The sequence below is a fragment of the Mesocricetus auratus genome, unplaced genomic scaffold (genome assembly GCF_017639785.1).
Source record: "Mesocricetus auratus isolate SY011 unplaced genomic scaffold, BCM_Maur_2.0 Super-Scaffold_100009, whole genome shotgun sequence".
Lineage (NCBI taxonomy): Eukaryota > Metazoa > Chordata > Mammalia > Rodentia > Cricetidae > Mesocricetus > Mesocricetus auratus.
The window spans coordinates 1,211,406-1,232,662 of record NW_024429193.1 but is presented as its reverse complement, the minus strand read 5'-3'; the positions used below and the strand labels follow the sequence as shown (position 1 = coordinate 1,232,662).

The following is a 21,257-nucleotide window of genomic DNA, read 5'->3' as shown; positions in this document are numbered from 1 at the left end:
TAATGTGATTCTAAAACTCAAGTATCTGATCACAAACTACTGATAGAAAACAATGACAAAATCAGGATTGATAAAGGCAGCAAGAAGCCATTGGGCAAGCAGTGCTTGGCAAGGGAATTTTCTCTTTTTTGCCGCAAAGTGCTAGAGGGCGCGTCAAACTGTTTCACTGCGATGGAGGTCAAGTGGCCATCTATCCACAGCACACTGATCAGGGAGGAGAAATGGCTGTGGTCCTACTGCCCAGAGCAGAATGCACACTTGTTTCTGGGTTTTCCTTCAGTGTGCCGACAATGATAGCTGATACCAAAATAGTAGACAAAGGAAAGAGGAGTTTAAGGGAATGAGAACACGGCTAGTACATGGTACTCCAGGCAAATCTGTCAGTGAAGTAGCCTTAACAGAGAAGGACAGAAGATCTTACACAAAAGCTACACAAGTGTACTATACATTACATTGGCGAATTGTCACTTGCTACATAAGCTTGTTGGAAGGACACTCTAGGGCGAGCACGCCTCCTTTGTCACAGACTTACACGTGTTTATTCCCACGCCCCACTCTTGCCTGAGACTCAGGCAATGTTTATTTCAAGAATATGCCCAAACTTTCCATCCTGGGGCTGGTTGACCCCTTACCTCCGTGACAGGGAGAAGGGACAACAGGGCCATAAACCTAATCCTAGGTTGAAAATATGGCGCCCTTGAGAATGGCCAATGGGAGGCACCCTTTGCAGTAGAGGTTACTACTTATCCTGTGTGGTAGAAACTCTGGCATTGGGAAGGGGAAGATTCATTATGGAGAAACTTTATTCCACTTTATTTCTGTGGGATTCTGTAAGCTTGTGGTTTGATGATGCTACCTTTGCTTGCTCTTGTTGCATTTCTACGGGATGTTACAATTGCCTGATTTGTCGGTGCTTTGCTCCTGTCTGTTGCCTTCTGTTTATCCTTTTATTTTGCTTTGCTGACTACTGTATAAACGCATTCATTTGAAACCAAATTACAGCTGTAATAAATAATTCTCTGAACTGTAAGAACATGTTACTTGGAAACAAGCACCTTAGAAATCTGAGTGATAATTATGAATATAGATAGTTTCTCTATGCAAAATATATCGTCTACATAGCACTAATCTTTTGTAATTGAAACACAGTGGCTTTTATACTTAGGCATCTTAGCTCATACATGGGAATTGTCCCCTTGATTCCTGTGTTTACGTGTTTTCGGATGAGACTAGTAACTGTTTCTGTGTGTAGATGATGCTTTTATCCTTAAATGACCTTTTAGAGTAAGATTTAATATTTTCTCTGGTATAATGTAAAAAGTGATAGTCACTGTAGAGATCAGTGTGGTAAACTGTGATGGACAATTTTGTCAGGAAATTAAAGATAGATTTATCATGTGACCCAGCAAATCTACTTCTGAGCATGCCCAAATGGATCAAAACGAACACCTCACAGTAATATGTGAACTCAACTCCCATGTTGCTACATCAATATTCAATATAGTGTCAGGAAGGAAACAACTCAGATGTCCAATAACAGGTGAGGGGATGTAGACAAAGTGGTGTGCACATGTGACAGAGTCTCATTCAGCCTTTTAAAAAAGGACATTCTTCCATATGAATCAGAATGGGCAGATCTGTTGAGTGTCCCAAAATAAGCCACAGTGAATTATTCTGTTCAGTGTGTCCACTCAAGGTGTAATGTGTCATTTCCATCTGAGTACATGAGTATGTGTGTGCATGTATGCAGTGTATATGTAAACGTGTGTATGTGTGTGTGTGCATTGTGCACATGTTGTATATATGTGTGTGCAAGTGTGTGTGTGTATGTGGGTTGTGTATGGGTTGCTAGGAATTCACATATCAGGAAGAACATAGTGTTTCTGAAGTTCATTTTTGCAGTGGGGGAATCACTTAACTGTGGCAGGGATGCATAAGGAATGAAACCATATAAAAGGGGTACCCTCCATTTACTAGTTTATGTAGCATGAACTGCTGAGCATTTTCAGATTATTCTTTGAGTACTTGAAGATTTACCCTTCAAATTTACAGATAATTAGAGACTTTGGAGATGATAACAGGGTATAATATTGTTAACAGTCCTAGGGGAACTTCCCTCAACAAAGGCCTCTTCTTGAGTGGATATGCCAACAAACAATTCTTTGCTTATTTTTCTCTGGACAAGTATAGTCCCTTGAGAGACTGGAGGTTTTTTGGGTGGGGTATTCCCGATAGTATAGTAAGTGTTTTGGTGTGTCTTATTTTATAAACTTCCAAATAAGTTATTTCTAGGTGAAAATAGAAACATGAAAATTAACATGAAATATCCTGTTGATTCCAAGATTTTAAGCTTATAATTAAGATCTTCAAGGTTCTACAGACCTTTGCAAGTTCTCAGTGGAGTCTGTCACCCAGAAGACAAGGTTCTGTGTCAGATGCCTCTGCCACTTGAAGCCCCTTCTTTCAATGACCTCTAAGCCAAGGTGTCTTACCCACCATGCTCATTGGTTTTTCCATTTTAGAGCTGTTCACATGCTTCTGGATTTGCCTGGCACAGGAGAGACTCACTTGATGTCATCAGATTCCTATATAATGTTCTGTGTGGAAGCAGCTGGGAGCCACCGATATTCAGTCCACATGGCAATATCCCAACTGTGATTCACTAAGTCAGCATCATGCTTGCTTACTGCTGTCCACCATGCTGTAGGCAGGGGAAAAATCAACAGGGACAAAAGAGGAGAAAAGTCCTTTCCTCAGTGGCACTTACATCTTCTGATGATCTCATTTACAAGTAAGTGAGGGGTCAAATCATAGGAAGAAGTTTAAATGGGAGACTGAGGTGATGGGCAAATTAGGGTGGTTTCATGTGGTGTGAGGGGAAGACGCTGGAGAACAGCACTGTCCATGGGGTGATTAGCCACGCAGGATTGGCCTGAGGGAATCTGTGATGCAGAAAGCAGCAGAGCCATGGCTCTCAGATAGACGTACAAGTAGGTTGTGAGCTCTGGAAGACACACACTTTGTTCCTGGCTAAAGATCCCAGGCCTGTTCTCTGTGAGCTTGTCTTCTATATCCTATGCCCAGGATGCACGGTCGTAACTGAACTGTAGGCCAGCCATGCCAAGCAGCAGACATCAATGCAGTAGTCACTGGTCATCCCATCTCTTGGAGTCACTCATGTCTTCTACATACTCCAGGGTACCAAAAAACCCGGGGACTAGCAGCATATGATGGAAGTCAAGGCATATCACTTTTGAGATCAGATTATAAAAACATCAAGGTTTCCCTGCCTCTTTCTTCTGTTCTCTCCTCCTACAGTTCTGAGAGAAGCCAACTGCAACTTGAGAGTAGCTTATACATCCACCAGCCAAACCTGTCACCCACAGCCGGCAAAACACCCTTGTGGAGAAACGGATAATGATTCACAGGACTAGGTATTAATATTAAATATAATTTATTTCGGGGAGAAGTCACTTACAGAAGAAACAGATGTCCACCATAGGTTCCTGCTCTAAGGATCTACACCGGCTGCTCTTCCATGACCCGCCCGAAAGAAAGAAATAGCCACCTGCCCAGAACCCAGACCTAAAACTCACCCCCATCACTTACTCACCCATGACCATGACCAAACAGGCTACAGGAACAGGCAGGGTGGGTATCTCACTACAATTCCCCTTTTAGTCTAAAGAAAAAGATTTAGGCTTGATACAAAACTACATACAAAGACAGCAGCTTTCAAAGTATGCTCCAGGAGAAGGAAAAGTAAGAACAAACACACTTAAGACCTATCGCCAGTGAAGCCGCTAGAGGGAAAGTCAAGAACTACCCACCCTAGAATGCACAGAAGCAGATCCCAGACAGAGAGGGCTCTGGGCAGCTGCAGTCCAGTCAACAGTTGGACTCTCACAGTCTAGGATGCCCTGAAGCAGACAAAGCGGCTATTTTAACCTCAACACCTGGCTGCTCTTATAACAGAAACAAAGGAAGAAAGGAAGGAATGCACAGGTAAATATCCACGAATGAAATGAGGCAAACAAAGGCAGCTTCCCTTCACATATTAATATTCATCTGAATGACTAGTTCCATACTTTTTGGTCACCACTCAGACCACTCAGTTAAGTGGATAATTGCTTGTGTTGTAAGAAAAATGGCATTATTGAATCCCCCTCCTTTTTTTTTTTACTTTGTATTATCTTCCTTTTCAGATGTTTGGTGTCCTCTGCTACCACATCCAGTACTGATCTGACTACTTCAATGAGTTTTTAAGCAAATGTTTGTGTGGTGATATATTGTTTATGTTCTAATAAAGATTGTCTGGAGATCAGAATGCAAAACTAGCCACAGCCATAGAGGCCAGGCAATGGTGGTACACACCTTTAATTCCAGCAGCCATACTAGTTAGCCATAAAAGCTGGGCAACGGTGGTGCACACCTTTAATACTAGCACCAAGATGTATACAAGACAGGAGCAGGGTCTCAGAGCAGGGAATTAGTCTCCAGCTACGTTGAGGAAAGGACTGCCCTAGGCTTGGGAGCGATAAGAGCTCTCTGGTGACTTGACTGTATTCCTTTTCTGATCTTCAGCTAAGCTTTATTAGATCATAAACAGTCTATCACCACAATGTTTGCGGATTTAACTCTCCCCACTATTTGAGACATGTAAAGGATAACCACAGGGGCAATGCAAGGAAATGGACACTTATGCTTGTGTTTTAAACCAAGACACGGATCCTAGGTTCTGCAAATAACAATCCCATCACATTGCTGCAGGAGTGTACTCTAATGTTTAATACATTGCAGTTCTTGTATATTTTGGCATTTCCTACATATTGCCAGGCATTTGTAGGCTTTAAGACAAACTGAGACAAGAAAAAATTAAAGACCCACAAACGCCCTGCAGCTTGCTTGTAATGCCAAGAAAACCATAATCTCTTAATTCCCCAGAAGCTATTTTGAAACCAAAACTGTTTTTCCCAAAACTACATTAATTTTTTATTGGAAAAGTATACTAAAGAAATGTACAAAGTTCTCTTCTACCTCTAAGTTATAGTTCCAGATGGTAATCAAATAGTGGGCTATACATGGAAACAGTTTACTTTATTCAACAGATGTAGTTTTTATTCCATAGATGTCAAAACCAAAGCAAAGCCCCATGCATTCTGTCTATGTTTTGCTTCTTAGATTCTTGTTGACATAGCATAAAACAAACATTCTGAATTACAAATACCCCTGAACATGCTTTTTTTAATATAAAAGTTATAGCTGTGACATACACAGCAGTCTACCAAAGACACCCAGCGTCCTTTTCTAAGAAACTCTGACAAAGTTTTACATTCCCAAACAGTCCAGACACATTGTTCAACCTCATTTAATTTTGATTACTACTGGGCAGCCTACACAACACCCACACATCAGTTAATAGTACTGTTACTCATTGCCTACGCAGTCCATATTATCAATTTATATTAGAATATAAGTTACATATTACAACTTATGTCAAAAATACTAAAATCTGTACAACCCGCATTAGGTGTATTTTGTATTTTAAACTGAAGTCCTTATACGAGGCCATTGCGACTTCTCCTCTGCACACTCAGGGTTTTCTCCTAGAAATGAATGTGTGTAATCAGATGTAAGCAATCACTGCTCTTCCGTCTTGGTTTATGGTCCACCTAGATGTGTTTTTGCCTTTAAGGCAACAAGCAAAGGCTATCCAGATGAAACAGTAGCAATAGCTTTCTGGAGACCAGCACTTGACCGCACACCACCTCATATCTCCCTGTCTAGGATTCCAGTCCAGGAAAGGCATTACTTACACATAGGAAGCTGCAGTATGGAGCATACACCTCCTTTTGAAGCTTTCTTCTTAACTGCCACATGGGGAGAATCACACACATGGTTCTCCATGTGTCTGTCTGTAGTAGATTCCAGAGCATGGTTGGGACTCCCCAACAAATACACCCATTGCATAGCAGTGATGAAATGTTCATGCATTGCATCCCATGTAATTGAGCTTGCTAATTTATCAGTATATTTAGCCTTATTTGCTCAGGGAATAAATTTAAAAAGGAAAAAATTAAGGTTAAGTTTCAGTTCAGCAGGGGAAAGTGTCTAAGCCTTGTTGAAAGTTTGGAAATATACTGATAACTTGATGTCTTGCAGAACTAAAGGAAAGCAATAAACACTAACGCAGTACACAGACAAGGCATATCACTTTATGTGAGTGAAAAATATTGCAAATATATTTTAATCTTGAAAATCAATTATTCTCATATAACACAAACACTATTACTATACATGAATGAAGGAAAGCAGGGGGAAACAGCATTTTACAAAGCTGCATAAAGTTAGCTTTTGCTTTAAAATGTCCTGTATATTTATACAAACCATCTTTTTAAATAGACCGGCAAAATGCAACAGTTTATAAGAATATGTGACTATAACCACTCCTTCCCCCCTTTTTTTACTTTCATAACCACGTTAGGAACTCTTGAAAATTTTTAACCTTTTTTTCCCCTTAAAAAATCTCTGGCTTTGCTGCAGGTCTATAAACCATCACAACCCACAGTTTAACCTGCAGAGTGGAGCCCCCTAGGCTGAAACTTGGGAAACCTTTGTTAAGAATGACAGAGATACTGGTTTAGACTCTTGGCAAGGCCCTCCAGCCATGAGCAAGACCTCTGCCATTGTGCAAGTTTGCAAAGCAGGAAGTCTACTAGTTCATACAAACCCACACAGTTTACTGTAGAATTTGACCTTTAGTGAGAATGCATAGAACAATTCAGTAAAAATGGCACAGCTGTCAGAGTAAAAGTGAGAAGCCATTTTTTTCCTAGTAGTGAAAAATCACAACAGAAGCTTTGAAAACAATGTAGTCACTTACTTTGGTAGAGTTTTCAAGTGATTTTCTCTTAACTCCAAGATCCTCAATTTGACAAGTCTATAAAAAAGAGTTTTAAAAATTGCTTTTCAAAAAAAATCACTATTTCTATGTAAAACACATTCACATGGCAAGGCGAACAATTACTATCACTAATTAGGGAGAAATATTCAGCTGTTTTTAGTATTTTATCAGAGATCATTTATTTAATTATTTCTAATGTGTATGCGTATTTTGCTTTCATGTACACCTGTGTACCACGCATGTGCTCGTGCAGATTTTAAACAAATATTCAAACCGATGATGAGCAGGGTTTCATCAGCACTGGCCAATGACAAAACATTTTATGAAACCTAAAGATATTTGATTATATCTTTTAATCCCAGCCTCCCGATTTTCTAATGTTTTCATAAAAGTACATTCACTTTTATGTCTAATAAGCATATGTGTTGAACAGGTTGTTGTTGACTCTCTTTTAAATTTCAGGTGTTACATTCATTGGGATATAGCAAGGCTTTTCACTGAGGGGTTGTAGACAGACCTGAAAGGTAGACAGAGGAAAGAGCCTTCAGCTTGGCGTGAAGAGAGATGAGTGCATGTTTTGTCTCTGTGACATTGTTCAAGTTAATCAACACCATTGCCCTCCTAACTAGCTTCGGTTTCCTCATCCACAGCCCTGACTCCTCGGGGCTGAATACTTTAAATGGTGCCAAGCACCTAACACACGGTTCTGCACATCAGAAGTTGTGGTAAGTGCTGTTCTTTCTGATCTCACTAGAGACACCGTGTATGTGCTTGGGATCTTCTCCTGCCTGTGAGTGTCGAGCGGAGGGCACAGTTCTCATCTTCTTGCTGCTTAGGTTACCAAGGTGTTCCAGAAGGGCACCTCGCACATGATGACAGAAGGGTTGCCACCAGGAGCACACTGCTGTACAAAACCAGACTGAATCTTGTGTTTGTTTCCCACAAAGTTACTGTAAAACAAATACTAGTTGGATTTCCTAAAATGTTAATTTTTAAGGGAAAAATATCTCACTATTTAAACAATTTCACGTATTATATATCTTTTGCCTGCTTTAGTTCTTTATCTAACAACTTGAACTATCATCATCATCTTTAATGTATTTACCTAACAACTTCACCTATTATCTATCTTTAATATGCTTTTAGGTATTTATCTAAGCCTCTTTCTTTTTCCTTTTCTTCCTCTCAAGATCTCAACTTTAATTAAATTTTTTTATGAAATAGTATGCTTCAATACACAAAAGCTCCACTCATGAGTGTTCCTTAGATATCTGAAAATTTCACATCCCAATGACTGTGTTAGTGTGATGGTGTAGATCTTTTCAGTCTTTTAAGGGTACAAAGTTTCAGACTGGAAGAGAATTTGAGCATCCTATTATCAAACCACCTAGCTGAAGGCTAAAAAAACTGCTTAGATTATGAGTTATTATAAGCAAACATTTTGTTATTAAGCACCTTACACAAAACTTAAATTCTGATTCAAAGTAGCTTTTGTATTGTCATTATGTGTCCTCTAGCTCTAAACCTTATGCTCATTTTAGGACTACTTAAAGAGAAATGATAAAAACAAAAAATTCAAGACAAAAAGTATCTTAGGGAATTATAATATTTTGTTATTTGTTCATTTTGAAGCACATTGCAAAGTAGTTGATACACAAAGGATAATTTTAGTTTATAAGGGTAGATGGATCTGGGAAAAACACTCTTTTACAAATTCATAACTAAAATAATTTCCTTTGTGTGTATGGCTCAGGGTGCTGTGATATCTTCATTCATAGAAGTGAAGGAGTCTGGGACATCTTACTGCATTTACAGTATGAAAGGGAGATCACTGTGTGTTGGATGACTTCATCACCCTACTTAATGTCCTACTCATCCTTGTCAAGAGGCAAGTGCTGAATTATGCCCAGTTAATCATTTGCACAGTTTCAAAGTGATTAGCCAAAGCTGGCAATGATGTTGGAATGTCTTTTGTGTTTAGGACACATATGTTACACAACAAATACTCTTGGAAGATACTGAAACAAATTATGAATGAATATCAAAGTCATCTAGAATTTCATCCTTTTATCTCATGCATTCACATTAGAAAAACAGTTTATATATTTTCCATGACACCTTCCTAGACTTATCTGGGGTTAGAAAGTGTTTTCTAAGACCATCAATTTCTGCACAGAATTGTCACACAGGAGTACCACAGTAGAGTTAGCCCAACTCCTATGTGATTTCATGGTCTTCATTTAGAAAATAATGAAAAATTTACTTTCCACAAACCCAAAAATAGTATGAGATATTCTTAGTAATAAATTTCAACTGCAATGGTCATAGCTACTTTTAAACTTCTTAGAGCATATATCACTACCCTCAATTATGTAAGTTGGTTTCAGAAGCTAGGACAAGTGAAACTCTTTCATTTATTTGTATTGTATTGAATAGTTGTGGAAATAGACATTTCTCCTGTATTCACTATCTCTTTCCATTTTATCACAAACTGCCTATGCAGTTACCTATATATTTCCCTGTATGATTGGCTTTATGCTCACATGTAAGGAGTCTATATATTAAGGATGTTATTTGTTTTTCTTATATAATGAAAAAATTTCTACTTTTTTATGGTTTATGATTTATCCTACTGAAAAGCATTTATAATGCTGTCCTGGGCTGGAGAGATGGCTCAGCCATTAAAGGCTAGGCTCACAACCAAAAATATAATGCTGTCCTTTGCTTCCTACCTATGAAGGAATTTTGCAACCCAAGAGTCATGAACAGCCTGCCGCATTTTCTCATATTATTGGACTTCCTTTTTATATCTAGCTTTAATCAAATTCAACCAAAATTCTTTGATGATGTGTGAAAATATAATTTTATGTTAATTATAGAAAATTTAATTAAAATTTATTGTGTATTAATGAGACCCAACTTTAATTAGCATGGTCACTCACATCCTGGTACTGGTGAGGCACTTAGCAGAGGCAAAATGAAATTACACAGGTTATATCTCTCATGCTTACCTTCCAAAATTAGCTGGAAGAAATTCAAGGAAGGCATCATTCAGGTAGAGCTGGGTCAGGTTAAGAAGCTGTGTGAAGCCATCGGGTAGTCTAAAAGGGAGTTAAAGTTTTAGTCAGTGCGTCAATGTTGCTACAGAAACAGCAAAAATATATATCTTAGAGAAGGAAAAAGAGAAATGAAGTATGTCTTCTAACTTTCCTTTGCTGTGAGTAATGGAAGAATTTATTGAGCTAACAACTACAGCTGGAAGTTTTTAAAAAAATTTTCCTGTTATTAAAATAAATGGTCCCTTTCCCCCTCCATGCTTCTGTCTGAGCTGACACTTACATTATTCAGAGCTGGAATCTCATCCTGTTGGTTGCACCTTCTGCACCAGCCAAGACATTCTTATGGAAATCTCAAACCCAATGACAATATGGCTTTGAGATGAACAGGCCTTCCTACCAGAACAGTCACATCAAGTCAGGTGAGAACTTCTTGATGGACGTCTAACAATTTCAGTCGGTCATTAACGTCTCCCTGCAGTTTATCACCATGATGGCCAAGCCTGCCCCACATGAAAATGGACTAAACTGACTCCCACTCCAATCAATGCCAGCTTAACATGTGTACAGACGCAAAGTTGAGTTACGTCCTGTTAATTAAAGACGACCAAGAACATTGGGGAGATTTTTGAACAGAACCATAATGGCTGTAAGCAACATTGAAAAGTGAGGATAACCTTTGGTAAAATTTTAAAAATCAGATGAAATAATTTCTTGAAACATTAAATCTTTTCCCCTTTAGTTTAATTGAAATATTCTCCAGGAGACCTTTTTCTTGGTACAATATTGGATTTTTTCCTATAACTGTATTTCTATTTTAACCCTTTAATACCTTTCTCTATAATCTAGTCTGGACTTCATTCTTCTGTAAAGTATTTCTAAGCTGCCTTTTCCTCCCTTTGTAATCTTCTTCCCTATGGTGACTACCGGCATCATGTACATAGCTAACTGTGCTCACCGAAGTTGACTGCTCCAGCGCTTCTGGCCTGCTGTAATCAAGACCTTCTCTGCCTTCACTCTGCATCCCAAGATGCTTAACAACTATTGACATCACTGACAGACATTCATTCCCTTGGCTTCTACTGCAGCCTCCTCACTCCTATTCTGGAACATAACATGTGAGTTTCCCTTCATCATTTCTCTCCTTTTCCTCAAACTTTCCTATGAAATATTTTCCTCTACGTAAAGAGTAAGAGTTCACATAAAACAGAGTGAAGAAACAGAGCTTGTACTATGGATGCCACCCATGCCTTTCCATGACCACGTCTAGTCTGTCTCTCTACTGTGTAGCCTTGGTTGTCCTGGAACTCTCTCTGTAGACCACGCTGTCTTTTAACTCACAGAAATCCGCCTGCCTCTGTACCCCCCAAGTTCTGAGGCATGGGCCAGTTCCTGGCCTATCTTACAAATTCTTAAATGTTTATTATTTTACTTTTTAAGACTTTTACTGTGTATCTATTTAACTCCCTAAAAAATAAACATGTTTATTGTGCTTCCATGTCATATCCATCAAATCATATTATTTATATTTTTTTCTGGAACTTACAAAAAACAGCTTTACTGTTTTTTTCAGATTTCATTCATTTGGACAGTAAATGTTTGTCTTAGAAAACCCTGCCCTTGTGCAGACACAGCACGGCTTGTTTCCCGTTTTCCTGTAAATGAGTCTGGCAATGTGCCCTGCAAGATGGCATCTTCAGCTAGGGCCTCAGAATGCTCTAGGGGCAGTTTGCAGTTACTGTGGAGCAGGAGTGAGATAGCCCCCTCATTTGTCTGCCTTGTCTACAACTCTGGGGAATTTTGTGCCCTTGAAACATCCCCCCTGCGACTGAGTTCAGTGGAGATCTTGAATGCTTGATAATTCTTTTCCTGGGACCGTTGCCAGCATACTCTGCCTACATTTACTGCCACATCTGCTTTTTGTCAACCCAAACTAAACACAGAATTCCCTTCTTGGAAATAATTTTCTTTTGTTATTTTTTTATTAGCACACTGATTATGCAGGTGGGCAGGCTTCCACAGTGGCATCTCATTACATGTACGTTTTATCTACAGATTTTTGTCTGCTCATCTTCTGCTCCCGTCTCCGTCTCTTCTTGGGTTCCTAATAGTCTCTTTAATAGTCTCTCTGTTAGTTTCAAGTCTTCTTGTTCTTCTTTTTTTAATTCATAGAAAAAAGCTTTTCCAAAAAGAATTTCAATTTATTATGTCATTACTTCTCAAATTAAAAACCATTATTGTTATTTATTGTGTTGGAGGGGCGCACGTATGCCACAGTGTGTATGGATATCAGAGAACATCTTTGTTTTAGCCTTCTGCTTTTAAGTGGGTTCTGGGGATTAGGTTTAAGATACCAGATTTGTGGATCAAATGCTTTACCCACAGAGCCAGTTCTCTGGCTCCATTTTTTTTTGAGACAGACAGTGTCTGACTATATATATCCCAGATTGGCCTTGCATTATTATATAGCTCAGGATGGTTGCAGACCTCTCTTGCATCAGCCTCACTACTGGGGATTACTGGTATGCTACAGAAGTCCTGCTCCAACTTTGCACACAATAGTTTGATATGGACTTGTAGTGATTCTTCTTTACAAATTCCCAGGGCACTGATTTTATATTGGTTACTTCATTCTGCAATTATCTTGCTCCAGCTTGGATTTAGGGTGGGTTTGTTTTTGGATGTAGCTTCCAGGGGGGTGGGGGTGTTTTCATAAGTTCATTCTTTGGGAAAGAGGAATTCATGGAAACAGGGAAGGAGGAGAGGAGATGGTGGGGATTTTATAATGTTGAGATGAGTAGGGACTCCAGAAGGAGACTGAGTTCAAAGAGGTTCATGGGACGGTGTTGGGAGTCAACACCTGAGAATATATATAGGAGACTGCACTTAGAGGGTTTTGAATTCTTATCCCAAAGGTGTGGCCTTGATCCCACAGCAAGCAACTTCAATGAATAGCTACTGTTCCTCATGTCTTCCTTTCCATACACTGGAGTCTATATGCCTACTGCATGGTAATTTTCTGGTAGCAGCACAGAGGCTACACAGATTTCTAAATTAGCCACTGTCCTTCTTTGACATCACTGAAAGGAATTGTTTATGACTTCAGAGAAGGGAAGAGCCATAAACACGTAAAAATGAAGGAAAGAAAAGCCGGACCCTGACAATTTAACTCAAAAGTCATTTCCAGATGATAATAAAGGGATTCTCCTGTAGTACTTGAGCTTGTGTGTGGTGAGACAGGAATTCAAGATTATCTTGGGCTATCTAGCAAGGTTCTGTCTCAATAAACCAGAGGGGAAAAGTCATTGCTAACGAAAAAGTCTGAAAACATGAACTTTCTAGTTACGGGATAGTTTGAAGCATGGGTGGTCCTCAATTCTCTGTAGGTGGCAACAAACAGAATCTTATTTTTCACTGTGATCAACAATTTGCTTCCCTGTTATTGCTTATTTGGCAATGTTTTCACAGCCTGGAAACCCATAAGGATAGAGAAGTTCCATTAGGTTTTAAAACTGACCATGTGACCCTGATTTAAAATGAGAACTTGAACTTGAAAAAAAACTGTACACAAAGTAACGTTTTAAGCCTAGTTATAACATATATGGTGACATTTTATATGGGCATTTCTACCAAAAAAAAAACCCCACAGAGCTGGGGATGCTGGTGTGGTATGGTATATTTATCAGGGCTGTATTTTTATCCCAACCCACTTCAATAATAATTCCCTGACTAATTACTCTACATGAGATTGAAAATTAATGTCTTCTTGTTTCCCTCACAAAGTTCTTACATATCCAGCAGAAAGTTTCTAGCAATTGCTTGTAGTAGGACTGAGAATTTTCTTTTGTTAGCAAGGATAAACCACATAGTACTTCAGGATAAGAAGTCTCCTAAACTGCCTTATCCTGTACTGTAAAAATGTAGACAATAAGGTGGCCTATGTGTTATCTTTGTGATATATGTAGTCAGTAAGTTGACTCAAGAAAACACCTGGCTTTTATTAACTTTATGGCATGACTGTAGTTTCTAAGGGCCTAATCCCACCGACGAACTCTACTGTTTTCATCAGAAACTGTGAGGGAGAAGAAATCCCATAGAAAATGTCAAGATGGCTTTCATGGGCTCTCATTAGCACCAAACTATTCAGTGGAAGCCAATATCATGCACAGTAAGGAACATTTGATAATAAAATGACTCTATGTTCTTTAATAATTTGATGGTTTTCCAGAGTTGGTTGATTGGTTAAAAATAAATGTGCTAAAAATTAAATAATTCTGCTACATAAGCATTTTCTTTTTTAATTTCTTGAATTAAAATGCATGCATTCTACCCACAATAAAAGACAGACAATAGTGGACACAGATACTCATACATACAGAGACACTCATACATGAAGTACTGGAGTGTTGGAACTAGAGGTGAAAGTCTTGAGTTTGAACTACAATTCTGCTAATATCGTGACCTTTGAAAATAACTTCCTTTCATCAGATTTGGTTTCCTCACTCATAAATGGTAATTCTACCACCAGCTATTCAGATGTGCTTCCACAACCAAATGCTCACTAGTTCCATAGCGAGAATCATGAAATAGCAGTCACATTTCTTCTCGTTAGTGTTTTTATATCTTCCTGTATTAACTAGAACAGTGTCTTAAGTACTTTTTATAACTGCTTATATTCTCCACTGAAGAAAGGATTTTAAGATTGACTGTAGGCAATTTTGTTTCAGCCTCCTTTTTTTCATATTGTGTGAGTTCGAGACCAGCCTGGACTACCAAGCGACTTCCAGGACAGCCTCCAAAGCCACAGAGAAACCCTGTCTCAAAACACCAAAAAAAATGTAATAGAATGGTTAAACCACATTGAAGTAAGTGTTATATGTTGTCACTAAAGAGTCAATGTAAAAACATCTTCTCTAACTGGGATGATATTTTATATATAAATACTTTAATTTATATGGCTTTAAATTACTTTAAATTAATGTAAGATATTACAGAACACTTGGAAAAGCAGTAGAAAAGCTAGCTGCAATCCCACCTCCTTCACACAGTCATGATTTGCATTTCACCTGATTTTTTCCTTTAAAAAATAGTTTCTTATTTTTTAACAATAGCAAAGTTCGTTTCAACTGCATTTTAATTTGCCTTTTTATTTAACAATTACTTTTGCAGTTTTGTTGTATAAACAGCAGCTGAATAACTTATAGAGCATCTTCAGACTCTTCTGAGAGCGAGAGAGGGGTTTGTGTTAATTGTGACCTGGGATGAACACCATGATAAGCAGAGATCATGCTTTATACCCACAGGATGTTACACTGTAACACATTACTGACTTCCTTGCCATTGAATTCTGAATATTTATTTCTAATTTATTTCTATGTTATTATGTATGTTATGTGTGTGTACATGCCTATGAGTGTACATGCAGAGGCCATAGATTAGGCATCATATTTGTTTTAATTCTTGCTTTCCATTCTATTCTCTTGGGCTACGGTCTTTTCCTGAGCCTGAAACTCTCCATCTTGCCAGTCTGGTCTGGCAGAGAACTCTTAGGATCCACCTGTCTTTGTTCCTCAAAATCTGAGTTATTGGCACACGCCGACACGCCTGGCTACTGTGTGGGTGTCGCTGGGGATTTGAACCCAGGTCCTCATGCTTTCGCAGGAAGTGCTCATCTCACTGGCCCATCTCACCAGCCATATTCTGAATATTCTCAAAAGCTGAAAACATATCCATGATTCATATTGTAGATGCTTCATAGCGAAAAGAACCAGGGAGTTAAACACTAGTTTCGGTTATTTATTATGGCAAAAGTCAATACATACTCAGTGAGGTTGTGATGGAAACTAAAATGAAGCTATGTAACGAGAGGCCAGAGAAGACAGGAACATTCCTAGTAAATTCCAGGCTCTGTTTTCTTACTAAGTAGCTGTTTTCAGGCTTATTTTGATCATGTTCTCTGATGCCTGAGAGTAGTAACTGGAAACTATAACTTTTATGCTTTCATCACTTAATTACTTCATAATTTTTAGGGAAAATTAAAAAAACTAATGCAGGAAAATCAATAAAAAGCAAATCTATCACTTGAAAAGATCAGCAAGACTTAACAATTGGTAGTCAGAGTGATGAAGCCAAACAATAAGACTCAAAGCCAGTGATGAGAGAGAGAATAACACCAGAACTACAGCAACAGAAACAGTCAAGGACTAAGGAAAACTTAGTGAAACAGCAAGGCATGACTTGTACAAAGGAAACAGGTTCCTGAAAAACTATTTCTGAAGGAGAAATAACTGGTTTGGATAGCTGATTAGTTACTAAGGGAAGGCTAACAGGCATAGTGGGAACACCAATGCTTACTAAAGGGATAAAAGTAAGTCTATGCAATTACTATAGCAAATAGAATAGAACATTTCCCAACTCAATAAAACCAGTTTTGCCTTGATAGAAAACTGGACAAAGGAATTAGCAGAAACATTTGATGAGTATATCTCACAAAATCAACAGATAAACCATTAATAGTTATTAATAAATCAGAGCAGTAGAACATAAAAGTGAGCAATATTCATGCCTAAATAGTTTGTCCTTCGGCAAACATGATTGATAGGAAACACTGAACAATATGAGTCGCCATAAAACCAAGGGAAGGAAAGCCAAGTGATTACAGATCTTACAAATCAGCTTTGACCAAATTCAATACCCAGTGACAATAAACACTCTGGAAAACAGATACAAAAGGTGTGACAGCTCTAGTGTATAGTGGCCCTGTTGTCTCTTGCAATGGCAGGACTGATGATTTTTCTATCAGTTAACAGAACATGGCTGTACAATGGGATGCCACATCCCAAATCATCTTCTTGACTTACTCTCACTTGGTGTTGACCTTGAGGAAGCCAGATGCTAGGTAGCAAGTTGCATCTGGAGATAATTATACAGCAGGGAGATGTACCCTTTAGAGGCCCACAGAGTCTTTAGGGGTGGCCAGTAGACAGCTGGGCTCTCAGCTCTCTGTGTGAGGAAGGAATTCTACAACAGCCCAAATTTATTGCTGGAGTGGATTCTTGTCCACCCAAGGCCTCTGAAAACACTGCTCTGCTCTTTCCTTATCTCCTGGAGGTGAGATTGTGAACCAGCAGCCGAGATCAGCTATGTACAAGTTCCTGAACCAGAAACTCTGGGAGATGACAGTATACAGTAAACAAGCTGCTGAGCTCATGGGCATTAATTACACAGAAGGAAACTAATATAGATTCTGGTACTCTGAATAAGATCTCTGCCATAATAGCCTCCCAAAAATGTAGAGTGTCTTTGGAACCCAAAAGAAGAGACTTAAAATCAAGAAACAGAAAACAACAAGCACAGGCTATCACAGACAGAGGCTGCATTTCCCTGAACGAATTTTACTTAGAAGTCCTGTCAGTGTGGGTGCCAATGGAAATGAAGGCTGGTTATGGGACATTTCCTTAAACTGACAGAGTGTGTATATGAGAAAATAAGAAGCAATAGCAGATAATGAAAAACTAACATTGCTGTCTGTTTTCACTTCTTTATTTAATGTGAGAGGAGGTCCTACAAGACAAATAAGGCAAGAAAAGTCAATATTCAACAAGTAGATAAAAACAATGAAGTACACAAATTCATAGACAGCAGGAATGCTTACACAGGACCCCTCCCCAAATGTTCAGAAACAGTCCAGGAGAATTAAGAAACAAAGTTTAGTTGTAACGCAAATATTTCAAAATCTATTGTATTTATATACATGACAAAATAGATTAACAAAAATTATCCACAATAGCATAAAAAGCAAACTCATGGGAATAAATAAATAAAATATGTAGTATTAACATGTAAAAATCTACAAAAATGGATAAAAGAAAATTTAAAATATGAAAAAGTTTTGGAGATATTTTCAGAATTAAGCATCCCAATATTTCTGAGATATTAATTCTAACCAAATCTACTGATTCAATGAAATATCTGTCAAAATCTTGGCAGACATTTATACCTTTGAAGAAACTGGGAAGCTGATTGTGAAATTTGTATAGAAAGACAAAAAGGCATCAACTAACTCGTGTGATAATGATAAGGAATAAAGTTAATGAGGGCTCATATTACCCAACTTCATGATTGACCAACGCAACTACAGTAATTGAGAGAGCGTCAGTGCTATAAAGGTAGGCACATAGGTTGGTGTAACATAGCAGAAAGCACAAATGGACACACGCACATATAAACAGCTAATTTTCATTGGAGGCAGCTCTGTTGGAGATGGGAGCAACTGGATACTCAGACATCAGAGAAAAGCCTCATGACCATTAAGCCCTGCTGATATGCAGAGGTCTGCTCTTATGTGAACCATAAGCCAAAGGGAAAGCTTGAGCTACAAAAGATCAGAGCAAAACTTCAGAGAAACGAGCAGGACTCTGAACATAGCGAAGGTTTCTTAGGCAGGAAGCTAGAATGCATGCTATTAAACAAGACTTCACACAAACATAAAAGCCTCTCTGTGAAGGGTGCTATTTAGAGTGTGAGGGAACAAACCACAGAACTGGGACTCATACTGCACCCGGAATCTGAAAATAACTTATAATTCAGCATTAAAAAAAAGACGAGTCAAGGAAAAAATTGAATCACTGCCAAAGAAACAATACATTTAATTAATATGCAGAGAAATATGCTGATTGGACACTATAAATGTAGATTAAAACCACAAGGAGACAGCACATCTACCAAAGTGATTGAAATTGCAGAAATGAAAACTTAAAACATTGTATGATGGCAAAGAAACAGCCGCCATTTGCAAGTTTTTAAGTTTCTTTTAAGTTCAAGTATATGAGTTCTGTACTCCCCATTGAACTACCTCAGGCCTTCAAGCAATGTAAGTGACACCTGAGCATGAATTTCTCAAATGTCTGCACACAGTTTCTACCAGAAGTGTTTATAAACAATCATCACATCCATTAATGGACACATGAGTCCTGTGATTTCTTTGCAATGGGATGATCCTGCTGCTACAGGAATGGATGTGTAGACAAAGCGACAGCCACTAAGATGAGTAAAAACACTCCGACCATTCTGGAAAAAGACAGCTGTACTAGAGGAGCTCTGGGCATGTTGGAATGATTTATATTGATCACAGTTAGTGACTAAATCATCTGTCAAAAAACTACTCAGTTGTGCACCTAAAAGGTGCACTTAAAAAAAAGTCTGACTTTGAAAATGAAAACATGTCGGGAGCGATCATTGATATATAGAACCTCTTGTAAATATTGCCATCTGTGGAAGGTCCTAAATAAGGATAGCATAATAAAAGCCATCTTTATATTCCTACTGTATCCTTAGAGACTAACACAGTTAAGCTTCTATGTCTGTGTGCTTGCTTGTCTTCCTGTACAGCATACTTTCAAGGCCTGCAGTCCAGGCTCTCCCACCCTCTGCCACCTGGCCTGCAGTCAAGACTCCCCCTGCCACAGACTTGTGCCCTTGGACCATACCCTGTCAAGACCAAGTTCCCTGTTTCAACCTCTCACACCTAACCACCCCTTCACCCCGCCAAGCTTCCTGCTTCAACCATTATAAGAATCCTTGTGAGAAAATAAAAAATTGCAGCTTGATCAGAGAGCCTGTCTTGTTGTCTGTCCTTGTGTCTTTTGTCCATTTCATTCCATGTTCCCATGAGTTCGACCTTCATTGTACCCTGCTGGCCAGGGCAGAAACATTGCTTAAATTTACTTTTCTATTGACTGTGTTTTTATACACTCTCAAACTAGCTAATGCTTAAAGTGTTAAGTGTTTTTTTATGAAATCGTTAATTTAAATGTTTTTTTATAATGTTAAATGTATTAAGTGAGTTTGGAAGTAGGTATGATAAAACTGGTTTTTAAATTCTTAGTGATGTAAATTTTAATCTGGTTTCTACCCTAAAAGACTTGCTGCAATTACTAAATAATACAATGAATTAGAATCTAGGAACTAAAGAAAACAATAAATAACAAATAGTATATAAAACAGACCAGCTCTTCATCTACCTTGGACTGTGTGGCAGTCTTGGTGTGAGAGGCTAGTGACTCCATTATGTTGAGATGCTGAGAAAAATGCATTTGGTGTAGAGTTGGGAAAATTTTTTTTCAAGGCTTGCATTTGTTTCCCCTTCCATATTCTAATTTGAGGTAGAAACTCTGATTTTGAAGCACACCACATTTTTTGATGTATCTTATTTTCTACTAGGGGCTTCATAGTGTTTCTCAAGTTACTCACTGTAAACATCCATCTCATTCTACTGTGCCCTCTGGTTGTAAAACTCCAACCAGCCCCTTTGTGCCTTTTGAAAATATTTTCCCTACCAAGCACTCTAACCTCCTCTACTCATGTAGACGAAGTCCTGGAGGACTTTACTGTCAGCTTCCTCCAATTAAGATGGATGGCACCACTCTCTGAACACCACAATCTGCGTTCTGGGACCAGCCTTTTCCAGGTACTACTAAGACATCAGTAGCCTTTCTAGATTTCATTTCTACTTCCATTTTACCTGAATATTCAGGGTTAGGACTTAATCTAACCCACCTGTTCATGTTTCCACAGACCTCTCACCCAGAACAATTTTTAGGTCAGCGACATAGTCACATGTTGAGTTTCATTTTCCTATGAGATTTCCTAATTAATAGAAATCTTGAACCACAAATACCACCCCTTTTCCTGCTAGCGTCTCATCATCCATGTCTATCTACTATACCTTTAGGCTTTTCCCTTTTCTCTTGCTGCTATTTCTGGGACCCAGGTACTTCTTATTTGGAGTCAGTCCCAATTTCTTTGTTGAGGATACTCAACTATTAAAGCGTTTGTTGGCACCGTTAAACTTTCTTCTGTTTTGAATTTCCATCAAGTCCTTAATGTTAATTTCTTACCAGGACTGCAACTAATACCTATTTCCTTGATTTTGACTCTCAGGCATGGAATAGTACTGAGAACTACAGAAAAGCAATGCCATGGTTGCTCGAAGTAATGTTGTACTTGGCCAGTTGGGTCTTCCTTCACATTCACTGTGCTTTTAGTTATCTTAATGAAACTCAGATCTTGGCAGCTTTTCTACCATTCTGTTAACTAAGACAATTGATTTTATATCGAAAACTATGATCACAAAAGTTCCATCTAAGTACACTATAAGCCAATGTAAATACAAAAAAAGTAAAATCTAATAATTTATACTCACTTAGAAATGGGATTGACACTGGCTTCAATAATGGTTAAACACTTACAGCACTTTATGTTTTCTGGAAATTCTTGTACACCTAAAAAGTCAGGGG

General features: G+C 38.4%; 1 protein-coding gene across 12 annotated transcripts in view; it reads right to left on the bottom strand.

Annotated features, from left to right (window-relative positions):
• The window catches only part of Lrrc7 (leucine rich repeat containing 7), a 445,479-nt gene that overhangs the window by 195,226 nt on the left and 228,996 nt on the right, over positions 1 to 21,257 (bottom strand). For all 12 annotated transcript variants that reach the window (XM_040751539.1, XM_040751532.1, XM_040751538.1 and 9 more), the window contains 3 exons: positions 21,164 to 21,242; positions 9,916 to 10,005; positions 6,884 to 6,940 (listed from right to left, as the gene is read on the bottom strand). In XM_040751539.1, the coding sequence (XP_040607473.1) occupies positions 6,884 to 6,940; positions 9,916 to 10,005; positions 21,164 to 21,242 (226 nt within the window). The remainder of the gene's footprint in view (positions 1 to 6,883; positions 6,941 to 9,915; positions 10,006 to 21,163; positions 21,243 to 21,257) is intronic.